At 53.6% G+C, this 19,895-nt stretch overlaps 1 protein-coding gene across 2 annotated transcripts; it reads right to left on the reverse strand.

Moving 5' to 3' along the window:
• Positions 1-586: 586 nt before the first annotated feature.
• lsm14aa (LSM14A mRNA processing body assembly factor a) lies at positions 587-18,114 on the reverse strand. Of its 2 annotated transcripts, XM_072434909.1 has the most exons (10): positions 17,872-18,114; positions 16,166-16,329; positions 15,716-15,854; positions 11,730-11,819; positions 9,506-9,727; positions 7,996-8,184; positions 7,614-7,815; positions 7,384-7,416; positions 7,020-7,251; positions 587-5,543 (listed from the first exon to the last, which is right to left on the reverse strand). In XM_072434909.1, exons 1-10 carry the CDS (start codon positions 17,993-17,995, stop codon positions 5,520-5,522), a joined length of 1,419 nt encoding a protein of 472 aa, XP_072291010.1. In that variant the 5' UTR covers positions 17,996-18,114; the 3' UTR covers positions 587-5,519. The 2 variants fall into 2 exon arrangements, with proteins under 2 accessions (XP_072291010.1, XP_072291011.1); XM_072434910.1 differs by lacking the exon at positions 11,730-11,819 and having other exon boundaries at positions 17,872-18,112.
• Between the last annotated feature and the right edge of the window lie 1,781 nt (positions 18,115-19,895).

Genomic DNA, 19,895 nt, shown 5'->3' on the forward strand with positions numbered 1-19,895 from the left:
CCGTTTGAGCCGTTTGAGGCGTTTGAGGCGTTTGAGCCGTTTGAGGCGTTTGAGCCGTTTGAGGCGTTTGAGGCGTTTGAGGCGTTTGAGCCGTTTGAGCCGTTTGAGCCGTTTGAGCCGTTTGAGCCGTTTGAGTTTGGGGACGATTCTGGACCAAAGAACCAAACTCATGACCTTTATGTTTATCAGGGTTTAGAAGTCACAACTTTCAAGAGTAATAATATCTACATCTTGTTTTGACGGATGAAGAGCGGGAAAATGTGTCACGTTTCTTCATAACTCCAGGTCAAAGGTCAAAGGTCTCATTATTCACAGGGAAATGCAACTGTTGGAAACACAGCGCCACCAGGAGGTGAACCACTGTCATGTGTCCTTTATGACCTTTCATGATTATCTCTTTCCAATTACAGTTTAGTCCCTTTCTATTGAATGCACCTTTTAAACCATGGAAATGCAGATGATTTAACGACTTTATGCTCAATAATTCTCAAACACCGTGCGACACATTTGGTCAAACTGTACGAGATTTACAGTTTTTTAAATGGCTCATTCTAGTTTGGAGCGTGAAAAAAGCAGCCGGACAACATTGGTCTTCTACCGTCTTTATTCCAGCACAACACGTTTAAATGTCGCTTCAACATGGCTTTGGGTTAAATGGAAAGTCTGGATTTAATAAAGGCTTCTGGGCTTTCCACCCTCGAGGAATCACGACGCGGATCGACAATCTCGGGACCAAAGTACAACAGAAAACACACCGCGAAACGCACAAAAAGTGCCTCACAATTTTGTACATTTTTTCTGCCAAATTGGAGCGAAAACCAGGTCGTGCGGTGCTTTTGTGTTCGCTCCAGTCAAGTTCCATCGCTGCGGAGGAAACGGGCTGCAGTTTTTCACCTTCGAGATAATAATCATAATCAATCTGTGAATTAATGATGTTTTTTTGTTTGGTTTGTTGGTCAAATACGGCTCGTTTTGGCAGCGGCTTCAAGTCAAGAAAATGGACTGAATCCTTGAGAATTCTGTCCATGATTTTCTGGTTTGGTTCTTTGCTTTTCTGGTGGAGGAAAAGTCCATTTCAAAGTTTTGCGACTTGTGATATTTGTTATTTTGACACCGGTAACCACAAGAGGGCGCTCTGGGCTCCAAGCGACGCAGAAGAAGATTCTGCACTTCCTCTGGAGTTTGTGGAGTTGTTTAGAAGTGACACAGAGGAAGGAGAATTCAATGGATTTAGTGATTTAGTGATAAACTTCCCCCAAAATGAAACACATGCATTTTTGGCTGGTGCGACTTATACAGCGGAAAATACGGTGGATCATTTAAAACTATGACGTTTCAAATCTTGAAATAAGGAAGTTAAACATGAGGCGTTTTCAGTTTGTCCGTTTGCTTTTCTATCACAAAGGGCGGAGCTAATACCAGCGTCTGGTCTCAAATTTGCCTCTAAGCTTCACAAAATGTATAATAAGTGTTAAAAGTGCGTAAAATATCTGTAGATAAAATGAAAAACTATTGTGGGCTCAACATTTATTTAGTATTTGTCCAGTAAATCTGAAGTTTTTGTGTTAAATGTGCAGCATTAATGCTGTAAAATCCAGTTGTAAATGTGTTTAAAGCAGCTCAAGTCGCCCTCATGTGACACGCCCCCTGAAGGACACGCCCCCTGGAGGAGGCTCTCATGTGACACGCCCCCTGGAGGAGGCTCTCATGTGACACGCCCCCTGGAGAACGCTCTCATGTGACACGCCCCCTGGAGGACGCTCTCATGTGACACGCCCCCTGGAGGAGGCTCTCATGTGACACGCCCCCTGGAGGACGCTCTAATGTGACACGCCCCCTGGAGGAGGCTCTCATGTGACACGCCCCCTGGAGGACGCTCACATGTGACACGCCCCCTGGAGGACGCTCACATGTGACACGCCCCCTGGAGGACGCCCTCTCATGTGACACGCCCCCTGGAGGACGCTCTCTCATGTGACACGCCCCCTGAAGGACACGCCCCCTGGAGGAGGCTCTCGTGTGACACGCCCCCTGGAGGAGGCTCTCGTGTGACACGCCCCCTGGAGGACGCTCTAGTGTGACACGCCCCCTGGAGGACGCTCTCGTGTGACACGCCCCCTGGAGGACGCCCTCATGTGACACGCCCCCTGGAGGACGCTTTCATGTGACACGCCCCCTGGAGGACGCCCTCGTGTGACACGCCCCCTGGAGGACGCTCACGTGTGACACGCCCCCTGGAGGACGCTCTCGTGTGACACGCCCCCTGGAGGAGGCTCTCGTGTGACACGCCCCCTGGAGGACGCCCTCGTGTGACACGCCCCCTGGAGGACGCCCACGTGTGACACGCCCCCTGGAGGACGCTCTCATGTGACACGCCCCCTGGAGGAGGCTCTCATGTGACACGCCCCCTGGAGGAGGCTCTCATGTGACACGCCCCCTGGAGGACGCTCTCATGTGACACGCCCCCTGGAGGACGCTCTCATGCGACACGCCCCCTGGAGGACGCTCTCATGCGACACGCCCCCTGGAGGACGCTCTCATGCGACACGCCCCCTGGAGGACGCTCTCATGCGACACGCCCCCTGGAGGACGCTCTCATGCGACACGCCCCCTGGAGGACGCTCTCATGCGACACGCCCCCTGGAGGACGCTCTCATGCGACACGCCCCCTGGAGGACGCTCTCATGCGACACGCCCCCTGGAGGACGCTCTCATGCGACACGCCCCCTGGAGGACGCTCTCATGCGACACGCCCCCTGGAGGACGCCCTCATGTGACACGCCCCCTGGAGGACGCTCTCGTGTGACACGCCCCCTGGAGGACGCTCTCGTGTGACACGCCCCCTGGAGGACGCTCTCGTGTGACACGCCCCCTGGAGGACGCTCTCGTGTGACACGCCCCCTGGAGGACGCTCTCGTGTGACACGCCCCCTGGAGGACGCTCTCGTGTGACACGCCCCCTGGAGGACGCTCTCGTGTGACACGCCCCCTGGAGGACGCTCTAGTGTGACACGCCCCCTGGAGGACGCTCTCGTGTGACACGCCCCCTGGAGGACGCTCTCGTGTGACACGCCTCCTGGAGGACGCTCTCGTGTGACACGCCCCCTGGAGGACGCCCTCGTGTGACACGCCCCGTGGAGGACGCTCTCGTGTGACACGCCCCCTGGAGGACGCCCTCGTGTGACACGCGCCCTGGAGGACGCTCACGTGTGACACGCCCCCTGGAGGACGCTCACGTGTGACACGCCCCCTGGAGGACGCTCTCGTGTGACACGCCCCCTGGAGGACGCCCTCGTGTGACACGCCCCCTGGAGGACGCTCTCGTGTGACACGCCCCCTGGAGGACGCTCTCATGTGACACGCCCCCTGGAGGACGCTCTCATGTGACACGCCCCCTGGAGGACGCTCTCATGTGACACGCCCCCTGGAGGACGCTCTCATGTGACACGCCCCCTGGAGGACGCTCTCATGTGACACGCCCCCTGAAGGACGCTCTCATGTGACACGCCCCCTGAAGGACGCTCTCATGTGACACGCCCCCTGGAGGACGCTCTCATGTGACACGCCCCTCACGCTCTCTGGACCTCAGAGCGTTTTTGGTTTTACGATATTCTAAAGTGTCGACGTAACTTAAGCTCTTCACGAGTAAAAACTGCCGCCAAAACGATCCCCGAAAACGGCTCAAAAAATGCACCAGGTTTGTGCGGAAAGAGCCGAAGCCCGGTTAGAAAAGAGCGTTTCCCGACAAAAGAATCCTCCAAAATAAAACATTTCTATCATTTCTATTCAAAAGAGCAGTGAACTTCATCGATTGGTTGAACTGCGAGTGAACTTCAGCACCGTAACTGGGGCGACACCAGCTGAAAAGTGAAAACAAAATACTGATTTTTGCCCAAAACCTAGATCTAGCTGGGAAAAAAGGTGAGTCGAATGTGTGCATATGAATGTTAAAATCTCCTTTATGATCACTAAAGACGGACACGTTGTCAAAATGTTACACTGTTTTATTTATCAGTGAGTTTTGTTAATTAGTTGTTCTCGTTACGCTTTTTCCAGTTAAAGAATGACACATCTTAGTGATTATTGTGAGAATACTAAAGGTAAAATGAGCCTAAACTGTGTCTGGAAAGTAAAAATAAAGACGTGGCATAAACTCAACTCTCTTTCCCTAGTTCTGAGTAAATAAACTGGACTAAATGTAGTTTTTGAACTGAAATGGGCTTAAGTGCAACGACAGTTTGAACCTTGTTGATGTGAAAACAGAAGTGACCATGATTCTAGTGCTCCAGTCCAACCATTAGTTCTACTGAACATTAAGACTTTTAAACACATTTTTAACCAAATAAAAAGGTGTAAATCTGTGACTGAAGAATATTTACACAAAGAGTTTTATGAATGAAAATCTGAAATTGTTGATTATTTTTTTGACATTTTGACTTGAAAAAGTCTGTTTAGTCCAGATAAACTCGACCTTTAGAGAAGAACGAGTTCAAGTATTTGCTGCGGCTCTAAAAGTCACAGACTCTTTTTTCACTTTGATGGTTTAAAACATGATTCCAAATGTACACAAAACCCTGACAAATCAATCACCAGGCACGACGGGCCGAGCGGGCACGACGGGCCGAGCGCGCACGACGGGCCGAGCGGGCACGACGGGCCGAGCGGGCACGACGGGCCGAGCGGGCACGACGGGCCGAGCGGGCACGACGGGCCGAGCGCGCACGACGGGCCGAGCGGGCACGACGGGCCGAGCGGGCACGACGGGCCGAGCGCGCACGACGGGCCGAGCGCGCACGACGGGCCGAGCGCGCACGACGGGCCGAGCGGGCACGACGGGCCGAGCGGGCACGACGGGCCGAGCGGGCACGACGGGCCGAGCGGGCACGACGAGCCGAGCGGGCACGACGGGCCGAGCGGGCACGACGGGCCGGTGGTTCGGTGGGTTTTGGTGCTCAAGTTTAGAAAGAGGAGAATCGACGAGGCAGAATTTCCACTGGGACTGAAAAGCTTCAACTCAAGAACAATTTAAACATTTAAAAAAGGATCAGACGCTAAAGACGAGAAATCTGTGGATTTAAGTCGATTCAATGAAACAAAAACATTTTCAGGAGCTAAATGTGAAACATCCCAAAACAGGAAAAAGCTCAGTTTTTCCTGTTTTTTCTTGCATGAAAGTAAAAGTTGCATGTTGCACCTTTAAACTGCAGTCGGCGTTCAGCCCCAGTGGAAATAAACCCCAGTAAAGCTTTAGATTCAAGAGAAGCTCAAAGTCCAAACCCAACAAAACAAAGTGAAACACAAGTCGAGGACACAAGCCTATTGGACATGACGTCGCCCTGAAGGTGAGACTGCCGAGGGGCGTGTCCGAAGGGCGTGGCAGAAGGGAAGTGGCCGAAGGGAAGTGGCTGAAGGGCGTTTTGGTGCTGGTGACGGGTACAACTAAAGTCTTCATTCCATTTTGTCAAAAAAGTCGCAACCAACAACTATTCTCCATTTTCTCCCCGTTTTTCCTCTTCAAGACTACGCCAACACTTTGTTCTCCTTCTGCAACACAAACAAACACACAAACACACACACACACACACACAGAGAAGCAGAGTGTATCATGGGGTCGAGACTCATGTTTAAAAATGACTAAACCGTGTTGGGAACGAGAAGAAAACTACACGTCCTGGTCTCTGTGGCAGTAACGTCCTGGTCTCTGTGGCAGTAACGTCCTGGTCTCTGTGGCAGTAACGTCCTGGTCTCTGTGGCAGTAACGTCCTGGTCTCTGTGGCAGTAACGTCCTGGTCTCTGTGGCAGTAACGTCCTGGTCTCTGTGGCAGTAACGTCCTGGTCTCTGTGGCAGTAACGTCCTGGTCTCTGTGGCAGTAACGTCCTGGTCTCTGTGGCAGTAACGTCCTGGTCTCTGTGGCAGTAACGTCCTGGTCTCTGTGGCAGTAACGTCCTGGTCTCTGTGGCAGTAACGTCCTGGTCTCTGTGGCAGTAACGTCCTGGTCTCTGTGGCAGTAACGTCCTGGTCTCTGTGGCAGTAACGTCCTGGTCTCTGTGGCAGTAACGTCCTGGTCTCTGTGGCAGTAACGTCCTGGTCTCTGTGGCAGTAACGTCCTGGTCTCTGTGGCAGTAACGTCCTGGTCTCTGTGGCAGTAACGTCCTGGTCTCTGTGGCAGTAACGTCCTGGTCTCTGTGGCAGTAACGTCCTGGTCTCTGTGGCAGTAACGTCCTGGTCTCTGTGGCAGTAACGTCCTGGTCTCTGTGGCAGTAACGTCCTGGTCTCTGTGGCAGTAACGTCCTGGTCTCTGTGGCAGTAACGTCCTGGTCTCTGTGGCAGTAACGTCCTGGTCTCTGTGGCAGTAACGTCCTGGTCTCTGTGGCAGTAACGTCCTGGTCTCTGTGGCAGTAACGTCCTGGTCTCTGTGGCAGTAACGTCCTGGTCTCTGTGGCAGTAACGTCCTGGTCTCTGTGGCAGTAACGTCCTGGTCTCTGTGGCAGTAACGTCCTGGTCTCTGTGGCAGTAACGTCCTGGTCTCTGTGGCAGTAACGTCCTGGTCTCTGTGGCAGTAACGTCCTGGTCTCTGTGGCAGTAACGTCCTGGTCTCTGTGGCAGTAACGTCCTGGTCTCTGTGGCAGTAACGTCCTGGTCTCTGTGGCAGTAACGTCCTGGTCTCTGTGGCAGTAACGTCCTGGTCTCTGTGGCAGTAACGTCCTGGTCTCTGTGGCAGTAACGTCCTGGTCTCTGTGGCAGTAACGTCCTGGTCTCTGTGGCAGTAACGTCCTGGTCTCTGTGGCAGTAACGTCCTGGTCTCTGTGGCAGTAACGTCCTGGTCTCTGTGGCAGTAACGTCCTGGTCTCTGTGGCAGTAACGTCCTGGTCTCTGTGGCAGTAACGTCCTGGTCTCTGTGGCAGTAACGTCCTGGTCTCTGTGGCAGTAACGTCCTGGTCTCTGTGTCTCGTGTAGGTTCAGCCTGCCCTGGCGTGTAAACACACTCTAATGTAATGTAACTGGTGCAGAACACTAACCCTGTAGGACAGATCGGCGAACTCCCGTCCCGCCTGGCTGTTGCTGTTCCTGTATCCGCCTCGGAAGCCCCCGCTCTGAGGATGACCCCCGTACGACCCCCGACCTCTGTTGCCGCGGAAACCCATGCCCCCGCGTCCACGGTAACCGCCTCGGCCTCGGCCGTGACGCAGCGGGAGGCCGAAGGTCTCTGCGTTCATGCGCCGCTCCTCTGCCCACGTCTGCCGACGCTCCCTGGACAGGAGGCGGGGCTTAGAGTCATCAACCAGGAAATGACCTTTATCATGTCTACAGCATGTACACGTCATACCTATGTCATATACTTGTAATTTATGAATAATCTTTTCCAAACAAAGTTGTCTTTACCTCACAAACCCAGAGTTTCCAGACTTGTCCTTCCTGCAGATACAAAACACAAGTTCAGAGTGAAGCTGAAGAAGAGACGCTCGCGCGAAACTCCGGGCGCGCGGCCTGCAAGGGCGTGGCCTCCGAGCCGCGAACCTCCGAGCGCGCGGCCTGCAAGGGCGTGGCCTCCGAGCCGCGAACCTCCGAGCGTGCGGCCTCCGAGCGCGCGAACCTCCGAGCGCCGCTCGTACCTGGTGTCGTCGCAGGAGATGTTGTCGAAGAAGGACTTGGACTTGTCGTAGTAGCAGTTGGGTCCAAGCAGGTCGCGGTCGTCTTCGGCGTTCGTCGTCGTCGTCGTCGTTGTTGTGGTCTCGGCGCTCAGAGTCTCGGCGCCCGGCTCCGCCTTCTCCTCGCCGTTCACCGCCTTCTCCGCGGGTTTGTCCGTCTTCTCATCTGGAGCAGAGACAGAACAGGCTCAACCACGAGAGGAGCGTCTACAAACGGAAAAGCCAGCTACCGTTGTGTTTGGCCGGCGTTGTTCTGTTGACGAGAACAAGCAGCGCTCTGACCGTGTTCTCGGACGGCGTTTATGGCGAAACGCCGGAGAACGCTCGCGCTCCTCTCTCCTCGTACCTTTCAGCTTGAGCTTGCTCTGGAACTCGCGGTCGATCTCCTCCTTGTTGAATTGGGCGTTTGCGCTCTCGAAGTCGAAGTCCTTCTCGAACTTCATGGGTCCATCTCGCCGCACGTTGAACCGGCCTCGGCCTCCCCGGTGTCCGCCGCCGCGCCCGCCGCGCCTGTTCGCCGGAGCGCCCACGAGTGCTGGAGGACAGAGCGACAGGAGCGACGTAAGAACGAGCCAGAGAGTTTACATCAGACCATGTGATCCATGCGACGTTAAACACACGACATGAGCGGAACACGACATGAGCGGAACACGACATGAGCGGAACACGACATGAGCGGAACACGACATGAGCGGAACACGACATGAGCGGAACACGACATGAGCGGAACACGACATGAGCGGAACACGACATGAGCGGAACACGACATGAGCGGAACACGACATGAGCGGAACACGACATGAGCGGAACACGACATGAGCGGAACACGACATGAGCGGAACACGACATGAGCGGAACACGACACGTTCTCCTCCAACTGAAATGAGCTCAAGTTCAAAGTGAAGCCTCAAAAACAAATGTCTGAGATGAGATGAGTCAATGACCAGTCCAGGGAGGAGCATGCGGCGTCTGGACATAGAAGAGTTTGACCTGCTGGATGTTTGTGCTCTCGCTCGCCGCGGCTCTGATCGCTCTCGCCTTTAGGTCTCTGAGCGTCTAAACCTGCAAAAGCAAAGACGCGACATCACGCACGAGGGGGCGTGGCGAGGAGAAGGGGGCGTGGCGAGGAGAAGGGGGCGTGACGAGAAGGGGGCGTGGCGAGGGGACGGACAAAAGAATCCATACACTAGACGCCACAGACTTCTCCTTCAAATCATTAAAATTCACATTTTCCGCCAAATTTAAAACAAATCCAAACATTTCCAAAGTCAAATTTAAAAGGACAAATCTTATGCATTCGTTCTTTTGTTTTTAGCCTTTAAACATGTGAAAACACATTTAAAACACATTTGAAAAGACTTCTAAGTCTCTTGTCCCGCGCGGAACTGACCAGAGAGCTCCATCTACTGGCAGCAGACGGAATTACATCTTTGAGAGAGGAAAACGCAGAATCTGAAGGTGATTTATGGAGTTTAAAAACAGCAGAAGCGTGTTCCACACATGGAGGAGTGTTTGAGGCTCGGAGGGGAGAGGACTTTATCAAACTGTGAATGAAACTTAACGTGCTCCAGCCGAGTTTGTGACGAGGAACAGAGCGAGAACAGGGTTAAAGAGAGAGGAAGGACATTCAGCAGAATGTGTCTTTTAAGCCTTATTTAATGCACTCATTCCAATCTGAAAACAACCCGTTTGGATGTGATATATCACCATGTGAGTGATCATAAAGAAAGGTCAGCTCTGTGTTCAAAGTGGGACAAATACATAGAAACTAGTGATGGAAAGTAAAGTATTACATATAAATATACTAGTACACAAACACAGAGGGTGGTGCAGGTTGTAGTAACACTGAGTCTCACCCCTCCTCTGAGCGTCTGCCCCGCCCCCCAGGTCCTGAAGTGGAGACTTCTGGTGATGAGCCACACCAGGAGGAGGCGCTGTTCTGCCGTGAGCCGGACTCCTCTGGCCCAGGCCGGGAGCAGGAGGCGGAGCCGCGGGAGCAGAGGCCGGACTCGAGGTCAGGGACGGGTCAGCGGCCGACGGGCTTTTCCTCAGAGGGTCCAGAGACGGACTCGTGTGGCCTGCGGGGGAGAGAAAGAGTGGAGGAGAGAGAGAGGGTGCGAGGGGGAGGAGAGAGAGAGGGTGCGAGGGGGAGGAGAGAGAGAGGGTGCGAGGGGGAGGAGAGAGAGAGGGTGCGAGGGGGAGGGAGAGGAGAGAGAGGGGGAGGAGAGAGAGAGGGAGAGGAGAGAGAGAGGGGGAGGAGAGAGAGAGGGGGAGGAGAGAGAGGGAGAGAGGGAGAGGAGAGAGGGGGAGAGAGAGAGAGGGAGAGGAGAGAGAGAGGGAGAGGAGAGAGAGAGGGGGAGGAGAGAGAGAGGGAGAGGAGAGAGAGAGGGGGAGAGAGAGAGGATGCGAGGGGGAGGGAGAGGAGAGAGAGAGAGGGGGAGGAGAGAGAGAGAGGGGGAGGAGAGAGAGAGAGGGGGAGGAGAGAGAGAGAGGGGGAGGAGAGAGAGAGAGGGGGAGGGGTGAAAAGAAAGTGATAAACAGAAGAGGGAGAAAGATAGTTATTGAAATGACACAGACAAAAGTGTGAAACATGCAGATGTCAATCATTCATTTACACATTTATTTCAGTGAAAACACAAATCATGTGTTAAAGCCCTTTACAGATGTCACAGATTTTTGCCCCGTTTCCACTGGCTCTTTGGACCAGTTCCAGCACTTCACGCTCAGGACCTGGCGCCTATGTTTTCTCAAATATATGTAAGATTTATACATGAATTATACTCTTTACTCCTGAGGTCGATCTGAGCGAGTCACAAGAAGATGTTTAGTAATTCCAGTGTGTGTGTGAGGGGCGTGGCTAAAGCTAGTGTGTGTGAGGGGCGTGGCTAAAGCTAGTGTGTGTGAGGGGCGTGGCTAAAGCTAGTGTGTGTGAGGGGCGTGTCTAAAGCTAATGTGTGTGAGGGGCGTGGCTAAAGCTAGTGTGTGTGAGGGGCGTGGCTAAAGCTAGTGTGTGTGAGGGGCGTGGCTAAAGCTAGTGTGTGTGAGGGGCGTGGCTAAAGCTAGTGTGTGTGAGGGGCGTGGCTAAAGCTAGTGTGTGTGAGGGGCGTGGCTAAAGCTAGTGTGTGTGAGGGGCGTGGCTAAAGCTAGTGGCATGCGCACGGGGGCGTGGCATGCGCACGGGGGAGTGGCATGCGCACGGGGGGCGTGGCATGCGCACGGGGGGCGTGGCATGCGCACGGGGGGCGTGGCATGCGCACGGGGGAGTGGCATGAGCACGGGGGAGTGGCATGCGCACGGGGGAGTGGCATGAGCACGGGGGAGTGGCATGAGCACGGGGGAGTGGCATGAGCACGGGGGAGTGGCATGAGCACGGGGGAGTGGCATGTGCACGGGGGAGTGGCATGAGCACGGGGGAGTGGCATGTGCACGGGGGAGTGGCATGAGCACGGGGGAGTGGCATGAGCACGGGGGAGTGGCATGTGCACGGGGGAGTGGCATGAGCACGGGGGAGTGGCATGAGCACGGGGGAGTGGCATGTGCACGGGGGAGTGGCATGTGTACTTCCTCCTGAGTTCTCAAATCGCTGAAAAATGGTCCATTGCGCCTTAAAAGTGAAGGTTTCATCCTCAAAGAGCATTGATCTGTAAAGGGCTCGTTGTTGAAGTGAAGAGGTTAGTGACAGCGCTCGATTCTCAGGCTCCGGTCAACATGAAATACACTTCATACACAACAACAACAACAACAACAACAACAACAACAACAACAACAACACCACCACCACCAAGCGATTGAGTCAAACCCCAGAGTGAACTGATCTGATGAGTCAAGTAAATCACATGTCATTAGTCCAGAGGCATCATCCCCATCGAGCTACGGATTCAGAGAGTCCAGACCCAGAGTCCAGACCCAGAGTCCAGACCCCAGAGTCCAGACCCCAGAGTCCAGACCCCAGAGTCCAGACCCCAGAGTCCAGACCCAGAGTCCAGACCCCAGAGTCCAGACCCCAGAGTCCAGACCCCAGAGTCCAGACCCAGAGTCCAGACCCCAGAGTCCAGACCCCAGAGTCCAGAGGCGTTTTACCTTCGTCTACAAAGGCCCCCGCAGCCGGAGAGTCGAAGGCGGCCGGGCGGCCAAACGCGCTGCTGTAAGAGTGAGCGGGCACTGAGCGTCCTGTAGGGGGCAGAGCAGCACCTTAAACAAGCAGCAGTCACTTCAAACCAACAGAAGAAGAAGAGGGTCACATGGAGAGCTTTTCCTTTCACGTGTTCAGACTCTTGACCGCTTGCTGCTGCACAGACGTGTTCAGACTCTTGACCGCTTGCTGCACAGACGTGTTCAGACTCTTGACCGCTTGCTGCACAGACGTGTTCAGACTCTTGACCGCTTGCTGCTGCACAGACATGTTCAGACTCTTGACCGCTTGCTGCACAGACGTGTTCAGACTCTTGACCGCTTGCTGCTGCACAGACGTGTTCAGACTCTTGACCGCTTGCTGCTGCACAGACGTGTTCAGACTCTTGACCGCTTGCTGCTGCACAGACGTGTTCAGACTCTTGACCGCTTGCTGCACAGACGTGTTCAGACTCTTGACCGCTTGCTGCTGCACAGACGTGTTCAGACTCTTGACCGCTTGCTGCACAGACATGTTCAGACTCTTGACCGCTTGCTGCACAGACGTGTTCAGACTCTTGACCGCTTGCTGCTGCACAGACGTGTTCAGACTCTTGACCGCTTGCTGCTGCACAGACGTGTTCAGACTCTTGACCGCTTGCTGCTGCACAGACATGTTCAGACTCTTGACCGCTTGCTGCACAGACGTGTTCAGACTCTTGACCGCTTGCTGCACAGACATGTTCAGACTCTTGACCGCTTGCTGCACAGACATGTTCAGACTCTTGACCGCTTGCTGCACAGACGTGTTCAGACTCTTGACCGCTTGCTGCTGCACAGACGTGTTCAGACTCTTGACCGCTTGCTGCACAGACGTGTTCAGACTCTTGACCGCTTGCTGCTGCACAGACGTGTTCAGACTCTTGACCGCTTGCTGCACAGGCGTGTTCAGACTCTTGACCGCTTGCTGCACAGACGTGTGTTGTGGGTTTGCAGAGGAGACAGAATCCTGGTGCAGGTCCAGACTCTGCTCAGGACGTTTCTGTCGCTCCTCAGATTCTGTGGCATGGACTTTCATGGAACGAGAGCCACCGACAGGCCCTGGACCCTTGGATGTCCAGCCGTCTCAAACGCTTTCACACGACCACTCACTACTGTCCCCTCTGTCCTTGATGACTCTGTGTCTGCGTCTTCACATCTGTATCATCTGCTCCTGAGCTCGTACTTATCGAGATATTTACACATAAACATGGTCCAGATGTCGTCTTTTGACCCGAGAGTCAGGTCTGGTCAAGAAAGTGTCTTTGTCACTGCAGCAGGTTCTAAACTTCAGAGCCGTGTGTCACATGTGCTCCGTGTCTTTGTGTTTCTCCGCATCTAGAGTCACTTCCTCATTAGACTCATTTCTCCTGAATTGTAATATAGCAGCTCCTCGCGCACGTCCAGAGGCAGCTCCTCGCGCACGTCCAGAGGCAGCTCCTCGCGCTCGTCCAGAGGCAGCTCCTCGCGCTCGTCCAGAGGCAGCTCCTCGCGCTCGTCCAGAGGCAGCTCCTCGCGCTCGTCCAGAGGCAGCTCCTCGCGCTCGTCCAGAGGCCGCTCCTCGCGCTCGTCCAGAGGCAGCTCCTCGCGCTCGTCCAGAGGCCGCTCCTCGCGCACGTCCAGAGGCAGCTCCTCGCGCACGTCCAGAGGCAGCTCCTCGAGCTCGTCCAGAGGCAGCTCCTCGCGCTCGTCCAGAGGCAGCTCCTCGCGCTCGTCCAGAGGCAGCTCCTCGCGCTCGTCCAGAGGCAGCTCCTCGCGCACGTCCAGAGGCAGCTCCTCGAGCTCGTCCAGAGGCAGCTCCTCGCGCTCGTCCAGAGGCAGCTCCTCGCGCTCGTCCAGAGGCAGCTCCTCGCGCACGTCCAGAGGCAGCTCCTCGCGCACGTCCAGAGGCAGCTCCTCGCGCACGTCCAGAGGCAGCTCCTCGCGCACGTCCAGAGGCAGCTCCTCGCGCACGACCAGAGGCAGCTCCTCGCGCACGTCCAGAGGCAGCTCCTCGCGCTCGTCCAGAGCCAGCTCCTCGCGCTCGTCCAGAGGCAGCTCCTCGCGCTCGTCCAGAGGCAGCTCCTCGCGCTCGTCCAGAGGCAGCTCCTCGCGCTCTTCCAGAGGCAGCTCCTCGCGCTCTTCCAGAGGCAGCTCCTCGCGCTCGTCCAGAGGCAGCTCCTCGCGCTCGTCCAGAGGCAGCTCCTCGCGCTCGTCCAGAGGCAGCCCCTCGCGCTCGTCCAGAGGCAGCCCCTCGCGCTCGTCCAGAGGCAGCCCCTCGCGCTCGTCCAGAGGCAGCTCCTCGCGCTCGTCCAGAGGCAGCTCCTCGCGCTCGTCCAGAGGCAGCTCCTCGCGCTCGTCCAGAGGCAGCTCCTCGCGCTCGTCCAGAGGCAGCTCCTCGCGCTCTTCCAGAGGCAGCTCCTCGCGCTCGTCCAGAGGCAGCTCCTCGCGCTCGTCCAGAGGCAGCTCCTCGCGCTCGTCCAGAGGCAGCTCCTCGCGCTCGTCCAGAGGCAGCTCCTCGCGCTCGTCCAGAGGCAGCTCCTCGCGCTCGTCCAGAGGCAGCTCCTCGCGCTCGTCCAGAGGCAGCTCCTCGCGCTCGTCCAGAGGCAGCTCCTCGCGCTCGTCCAGAGGCAGCTCCTCGCGCTCGTCCAGAGGCAGCTCCTCGCGCTCGTCCAGAGGCAGCTCCTCGCGCTCGTCCAGAGGCAGCTCCTCGCGCTCTTCCAGAGGCAGCTCCTCGCGCTCTTCCAGAGGCAGCTCCTCGCGCTCGTCCAGAGGCAGCTCCTCGCGCTCGTCCAGAGGCAGCTCCTCGCGCTCGTCCAGAGGCAGCTCCTCGCGCTCGTCCAGAGGCAGCTCCTCGCGCTCGTCCAGAGGCAGCTCCTCGCGCTCTTCCAGAGGCAGCTCCTCGCGCTCTTCCAGAGGCAGCTCCTCGCGCTCTTCCAGAGGCAGCTCCTCGCGCTCGTCCAGAGGCAGCTCCTCGCGCTCGTCCAGAGGCAGCTCCTCGCGCTCGTCCAGAGGCAGCTCCTCGCGCTCGTCCAGAGGCAGCTCCTCGCGCTCGTCCAGAGGCAGCTCCTCGCGCTCGTCCAGAGGCAGCTCCTCGCGCTCGTCCAGAGGCAGCTCCTCGCGCTCGTCCAGAGGCAGCTCCTCGCGCTCGTCCAGAGGCAGCTCCTCGCGCTCGTCCAGAGGCAGCTCCTCGCGCTCGTCCAGAGGCAGCTCCTCGCGCTCGTCCAGAGGCAGCTCCTCGCGCTCGTCCAGAGGCAGCTCCTCGCGCTCGTCCAGAGGCCGCTCCTCGCGCTCGTCCAGAGGCAGCTCCTCGCGCTCGTCCAGAGGCAGCTCCTCGCGCTCGTCCAGAGGCAGCTCCTCGCGCTCGTCCAGAGGCAGCTCCTCGCGCTCGTCCAGAGGCAGCTCCTCGCGCTCGTCCAGAGGCAGCTCCTCGCGCTCGTCCAGAGGCAGCTCCTCGCGCTCGTCCAGAGGCAGCTCCTCGCGCTCGTCCAGAGGCAGCTCCTCGCGCTCGTCCAGAGGCAGCTCCTCGCGCTCGTCCAGAGGCAGCTCCTCGCGCTCGTCCAGAGGCAGCTCCTCGCGCTCTTCCAGAGGCAGCTCCTCGCGCTCGTCCAGAGGCAGCTCCTCGCGCTCGTCCAGAGGCAGCTCCTCGCGCTCGTCCAGAGGCAGCTCCTCGCGCTCGTCCAGAGGCAGCTCCTCGCGCTCGTCCAGAGGCAGCTCCTCGCGCTCGTCCAGAGGCAGCAAGCATCTGAGTCTGTGTCAAACTTTCTTCACCAAAACAATAACTATGTTTAAAACCTCACTTTGCGTTATTTGTATCTTTTTGGACCACAGCCCAGGTCGATAACGGTGAAGACAAAACTGTGACCTTTCTTTTCGTCAAAAGACAGCTCTCCAAACGGGACGCGGCTCGTATGAAACAGAAGACAATGAGGCCTTACCGACTCCGACAGCTCCAAACTGCGGCGACACCAGAGGACTGGAGGTGAACTGGCCGTAAGAGGGCGCAGCAGCGCGGTTAAAGAGGCCGTAAGAGCTGGACTGGAAGGTCGTGGGAGCAGAAGACGAGCTCATCGACGACTGAAACCACAAAGACACGAGGGTTACACATGGTTCAAATACTTTTACTACAACTTTACTACAGATGTTTGTGTAAATATAAGCAGTGGACTCAAGGACTCCGCCTGCTGGAGAACTACAGACTGAAGCGGTGCTTCCTCTGTCGCTTCAAGCACGATACTTCACACCAGATCTCTTTTCTTTTCCAAACTATCGCCAAATACTGGCCCTCAGGGGTCCATGTTACCGGGCCCAAAACGTCACCAACTCTGTTGAGGGCGGGGTCCTGTGGTGTTTTACCTACACGATGGCGGTGTTCAGTGGTGTTTTACCTGCACGATGGCGGGGTCCGGCGGCAGAGAACATGCTGACTTGGGCGGCTCGCACACGGTCAGGTCCTTGATGTCGCTGCCTCTGAAGATGATGTACTCAAAAGTATCGTCCCGAGGTGGAATGGGGCGGTCAGTCGGGCGATCCTCCGTCCCGAACGAGCGAACTGAAGAGAGAGAGACCAGAGACTGAAGAGAAAAGAACCTGGGGCACTTTTATGACCACCACATCTGTCAAAAGTGGCACTAAAGCGGCATGAAAGCGGCAGAGAGGGACAAAAAGACATTCTTATTTGAAAATTAAACTGCTTTTCAACAATTTATACACTAAGTAATTTCCTTGGCATCAAAATCAAGTTTGAAATTCTAGTATTGAGACAAAAAGAATAAAAGAACGTGTGTGTCGTTTTGAAGATCTGCCAAAATGATATATGCAATACAAAAACGACTAGTCATTTACATTGTATGTGTATTTTGATGAGTCTCTGGACTATACCAACTAAAACACTTACGTAAAAGACCGTTTATAACAACGTTAAATTGGAGCAAATTTCAAATACGGTTTTAAAGTTCGTCTGCACTTTGTGGGTAACGTTATAATCCTTTAAAACAGTTGAGGCTTAAAATCTGAAGACACATTTGAGCAGATTTCCTCTGGATTTGAACGCCTTGTTGACCCTGTAGGTTACATCCCTTTACAGGAATAATAGCACAGCACTAAACCTCCTGACCGCTTCCTTTAAGCTTAGATTAATTTATAATTAAAGACACGAAAGGCTTTTGTTGGTCAATCTTTTGGAGTTCATTACAAAACGTGAGTCAAAGCCAAAGACACGGCGCTTGAACATGTTCATGAGTTTAACGGGAAAAGGTTAATTACTAGTTAATGTGCAAATGTGAGATAATCATCAGACTTAACATCAGTGGGATTTAGGATATTTCTATTAAAAATGACATTAAAGGAAGGAAAACTGGCCCATAATTTATCATCTACATTTTATCTACACATATCACAAACTGACCACAAATTGTACCATTTATGAAAGCTGTAAAGTGACATTTGTACCATGAAAATTCAAAACAAAATTATTCAGCAGCAAAGCCTTAAAAGCATCAGCATTTAGACCTGACGTGGATAAATGTTTGAGTTTATGATGGTCTAACTGATTTTGCTCGCGAACATTCTGATGACAGAGCATTTTAAAAGCTAAACATCTTTGTCTCAATGAGCTAAAAAACCTGAACCAAACGTGCTGCAGTGAAGAACACACATTTACCTCACGTTTAACAGCTTCTAAAGCACAAATCTGTCCGTTTTTATGCCCTGCACAGCCGTTTACTTCAGAATGACACAAAACCAACACACTTCTGGCTCTGCAACTCGAGCACAACTTTGATTTGATGCTGCGTGTTGCTAAAGTTAGCGGCTAAATTAGCATACGGATTATTCTAAATGTTGGTACGCGTTAAATATGGCATTTGAATCACGAGCAAACGAGGAAGTATTTGCTAACAGTTTGGCGGTGTTGAATGCGCGTTGAGAATGACGTAATAGTGGCGTAAAAGTGTTGTTATGGCGCGTTAGCATTAGTCGCTTAGCTCCGTTAGCATTAGTCGCTTAGCTCCGTTAGCATTAGTCGCTTAGCTCCGTTAGCATTAGTCGCTTAGCTCCGTTAGCATTAGTCGCTTAGCTCCGTTAGCTCGCGCACCTTTAGCGAGTGCGACGGTGGAGTTCTCCGTGTCGATCGTGTACAAGATGCCCTCGTAGCGGATCGCGGCCTTGGACACCAGGCTGATCTTGCTGCCCAGGTACGGCGTCCCTCCTCCGCTCATGGTGGCGGCGTGGATCGGGCGTGAAAGTGCTGAATGTCCCTCTGGAGCGGCACAGTCTGGAGCTGCTTCTGCCACGGACGGGACGCTCTCTCTCCGCTACAACATGGCGGCGGCGGCGGCCTCGTCCACTGTCGCAGATCTCACGAGACAAGCGCGAGGGAGCCCGGGCACGCGAGCGAGAGACGACAACAACAACAACAACACACGACGACAACAACACACGACAACAACAACACACAACAATGACAACAACAACACCACCACCACACAACAACGATAACAACAATAACACACGACAACAACAACACACGACAACAACAACACACAACAATGACAACAACAACACCACACAACAACGATAACAACAATAACACACGACAACAACAACACACAACAACGACAACAACAATACACGACAGCAACAACAACACACGTCCACAACAATAACACACAACAACAATACATATCAATGACGACGACAACAACACACGACCACAACAACAACACACAACAACGACAACAAAAACACACAACAACAACACACGACCACAACAACAACACACAACAACAACAACACATATCAACGACGACGACAACAACACACGACCACAACAACGACAACAACACACGACAACAACAACACACAACAATGACAACAACAACACCACCACACAACAACGATAACAACAATAACACACGACAACAACAACAACACACGACAACAACAACACACAACAATGACAACAACAACACCACACAACAACGATAACAACAATAACACACGACAACAACAACACACAACAACGACAACAACAATACACGACAGCAACAACAACACACGTCCACAACAATAACACACAACAACAACACATATCAACGACGACCACAACAACACACGAACACAACAACGACAACAAAAACACACAACAACAACACACGACCACAACAACAACACACAACAACAACACATATCAACGACGACGACAACAACACACGACCACAACAACGACAGCAACAACAACACACAACAACGACACACAAAAACAACAACAACGACGGCAACAACAACAGGAGGAAACACAACTATCGATAATGTGGCAGTTGTTTTGGAGTTGTGTCCAAGAGCTACAACGATTAACCCGAAATAACCGTGACATTATTTAGTATTTATTTATACATTATTATTTATTGATCTCTTTTTCACCTGTTAAAACACAAAATAAACAACAAACACACATAAGATACTAAAACACAAATAACACATTCAATAAAATTAACCAATACAAAAAACACATTTACATTTATACAATATGAGATAAAATGATATGAAACAAGTGCATTGTGGGTCGTCCTTGACCAGAGCGTTGAAATCATTAAAAAGCATAACACTGTGTTTTGTTCCACTGTCTCTGTGACGCGCTGGGATTGTAAGATCAAAATGTCCTGAGACATCAAACGGTGAAAACTTGAACTGATGTGAAATAAACTTAAGAATAAATCCAACTAGAGCCTTGAACCTTAGAGCTGAACCTTAGAGCTGAACCTTAGAACAGAACCTTAGAACAGAACTTTAGAGCTGGACCTTAGAGCTGGACCTTAGAGCTGGACCTTAGAGCTGGACCTTAGAGCTGAACCTTAGAGCTGAACCTTAGAACAGAACCTTAGAACAGAACCTTAGAGCTGGACCTTAGAGCTGGACCTTAGAGCTGAACCTTAGAACAGAACCTTAGAACAGAACTTTAGAGCTGGACCTTAGAGCTGGACCTTAGAGCTGGACCTTAGAGCTGGACCTTAGAGCTGAACCTTAGAGCTGAACCTTAGAACAGAACCTTAGAACAGAACCTTAGAGCTGGACCTTAGAGCTGGACCTTAGAGCTGAACCTTAGAACAGAACCTTAGA

Source organism: Eucyclogobius newberryi, unplaced genomic scaffold (genome assembly GCF_026437365.1).
Source record: "Eucyclogobius newberryi isolate DKJ021-1_F unplaced genomic scaffold, fEucNew1.0.hap1 SCAF_7, whole genome shotgun sequence".
NCBI classification, from domain to species: Eukaryota; Metazoa; Chordata; class Actinopteri; order Gobiiformes; family Gobiidae; genus Eucyclogobius; species Eucyclogobius newberryi.

Excerpts from the sequence above, each read along its gene's own strand:
- lsm14aa (XM_072434909.1), bottom strand. The coding sequence starts at position 17,995 with ATGAGCGGAGGAGGGACGCCGTACCTGGGCAGCAAGATCAGCCTGGTG. Across the intron at positions 9,728-11,729 it reads GGGGGCCTTTGTAGACGAAG|GCCACACGAGTCCGTCTCTG; the intron begins GTAAAACGCCTC and ends TCTCCCCCGCAG. Across the intron at positions 7,417-7,613 it reads ATCTCCTGCGACGACACCAG|GAAGGACAAGTCTGGAAACT; the intron begins GTACGAGCGGCG and ends TTGTATCTGCAG.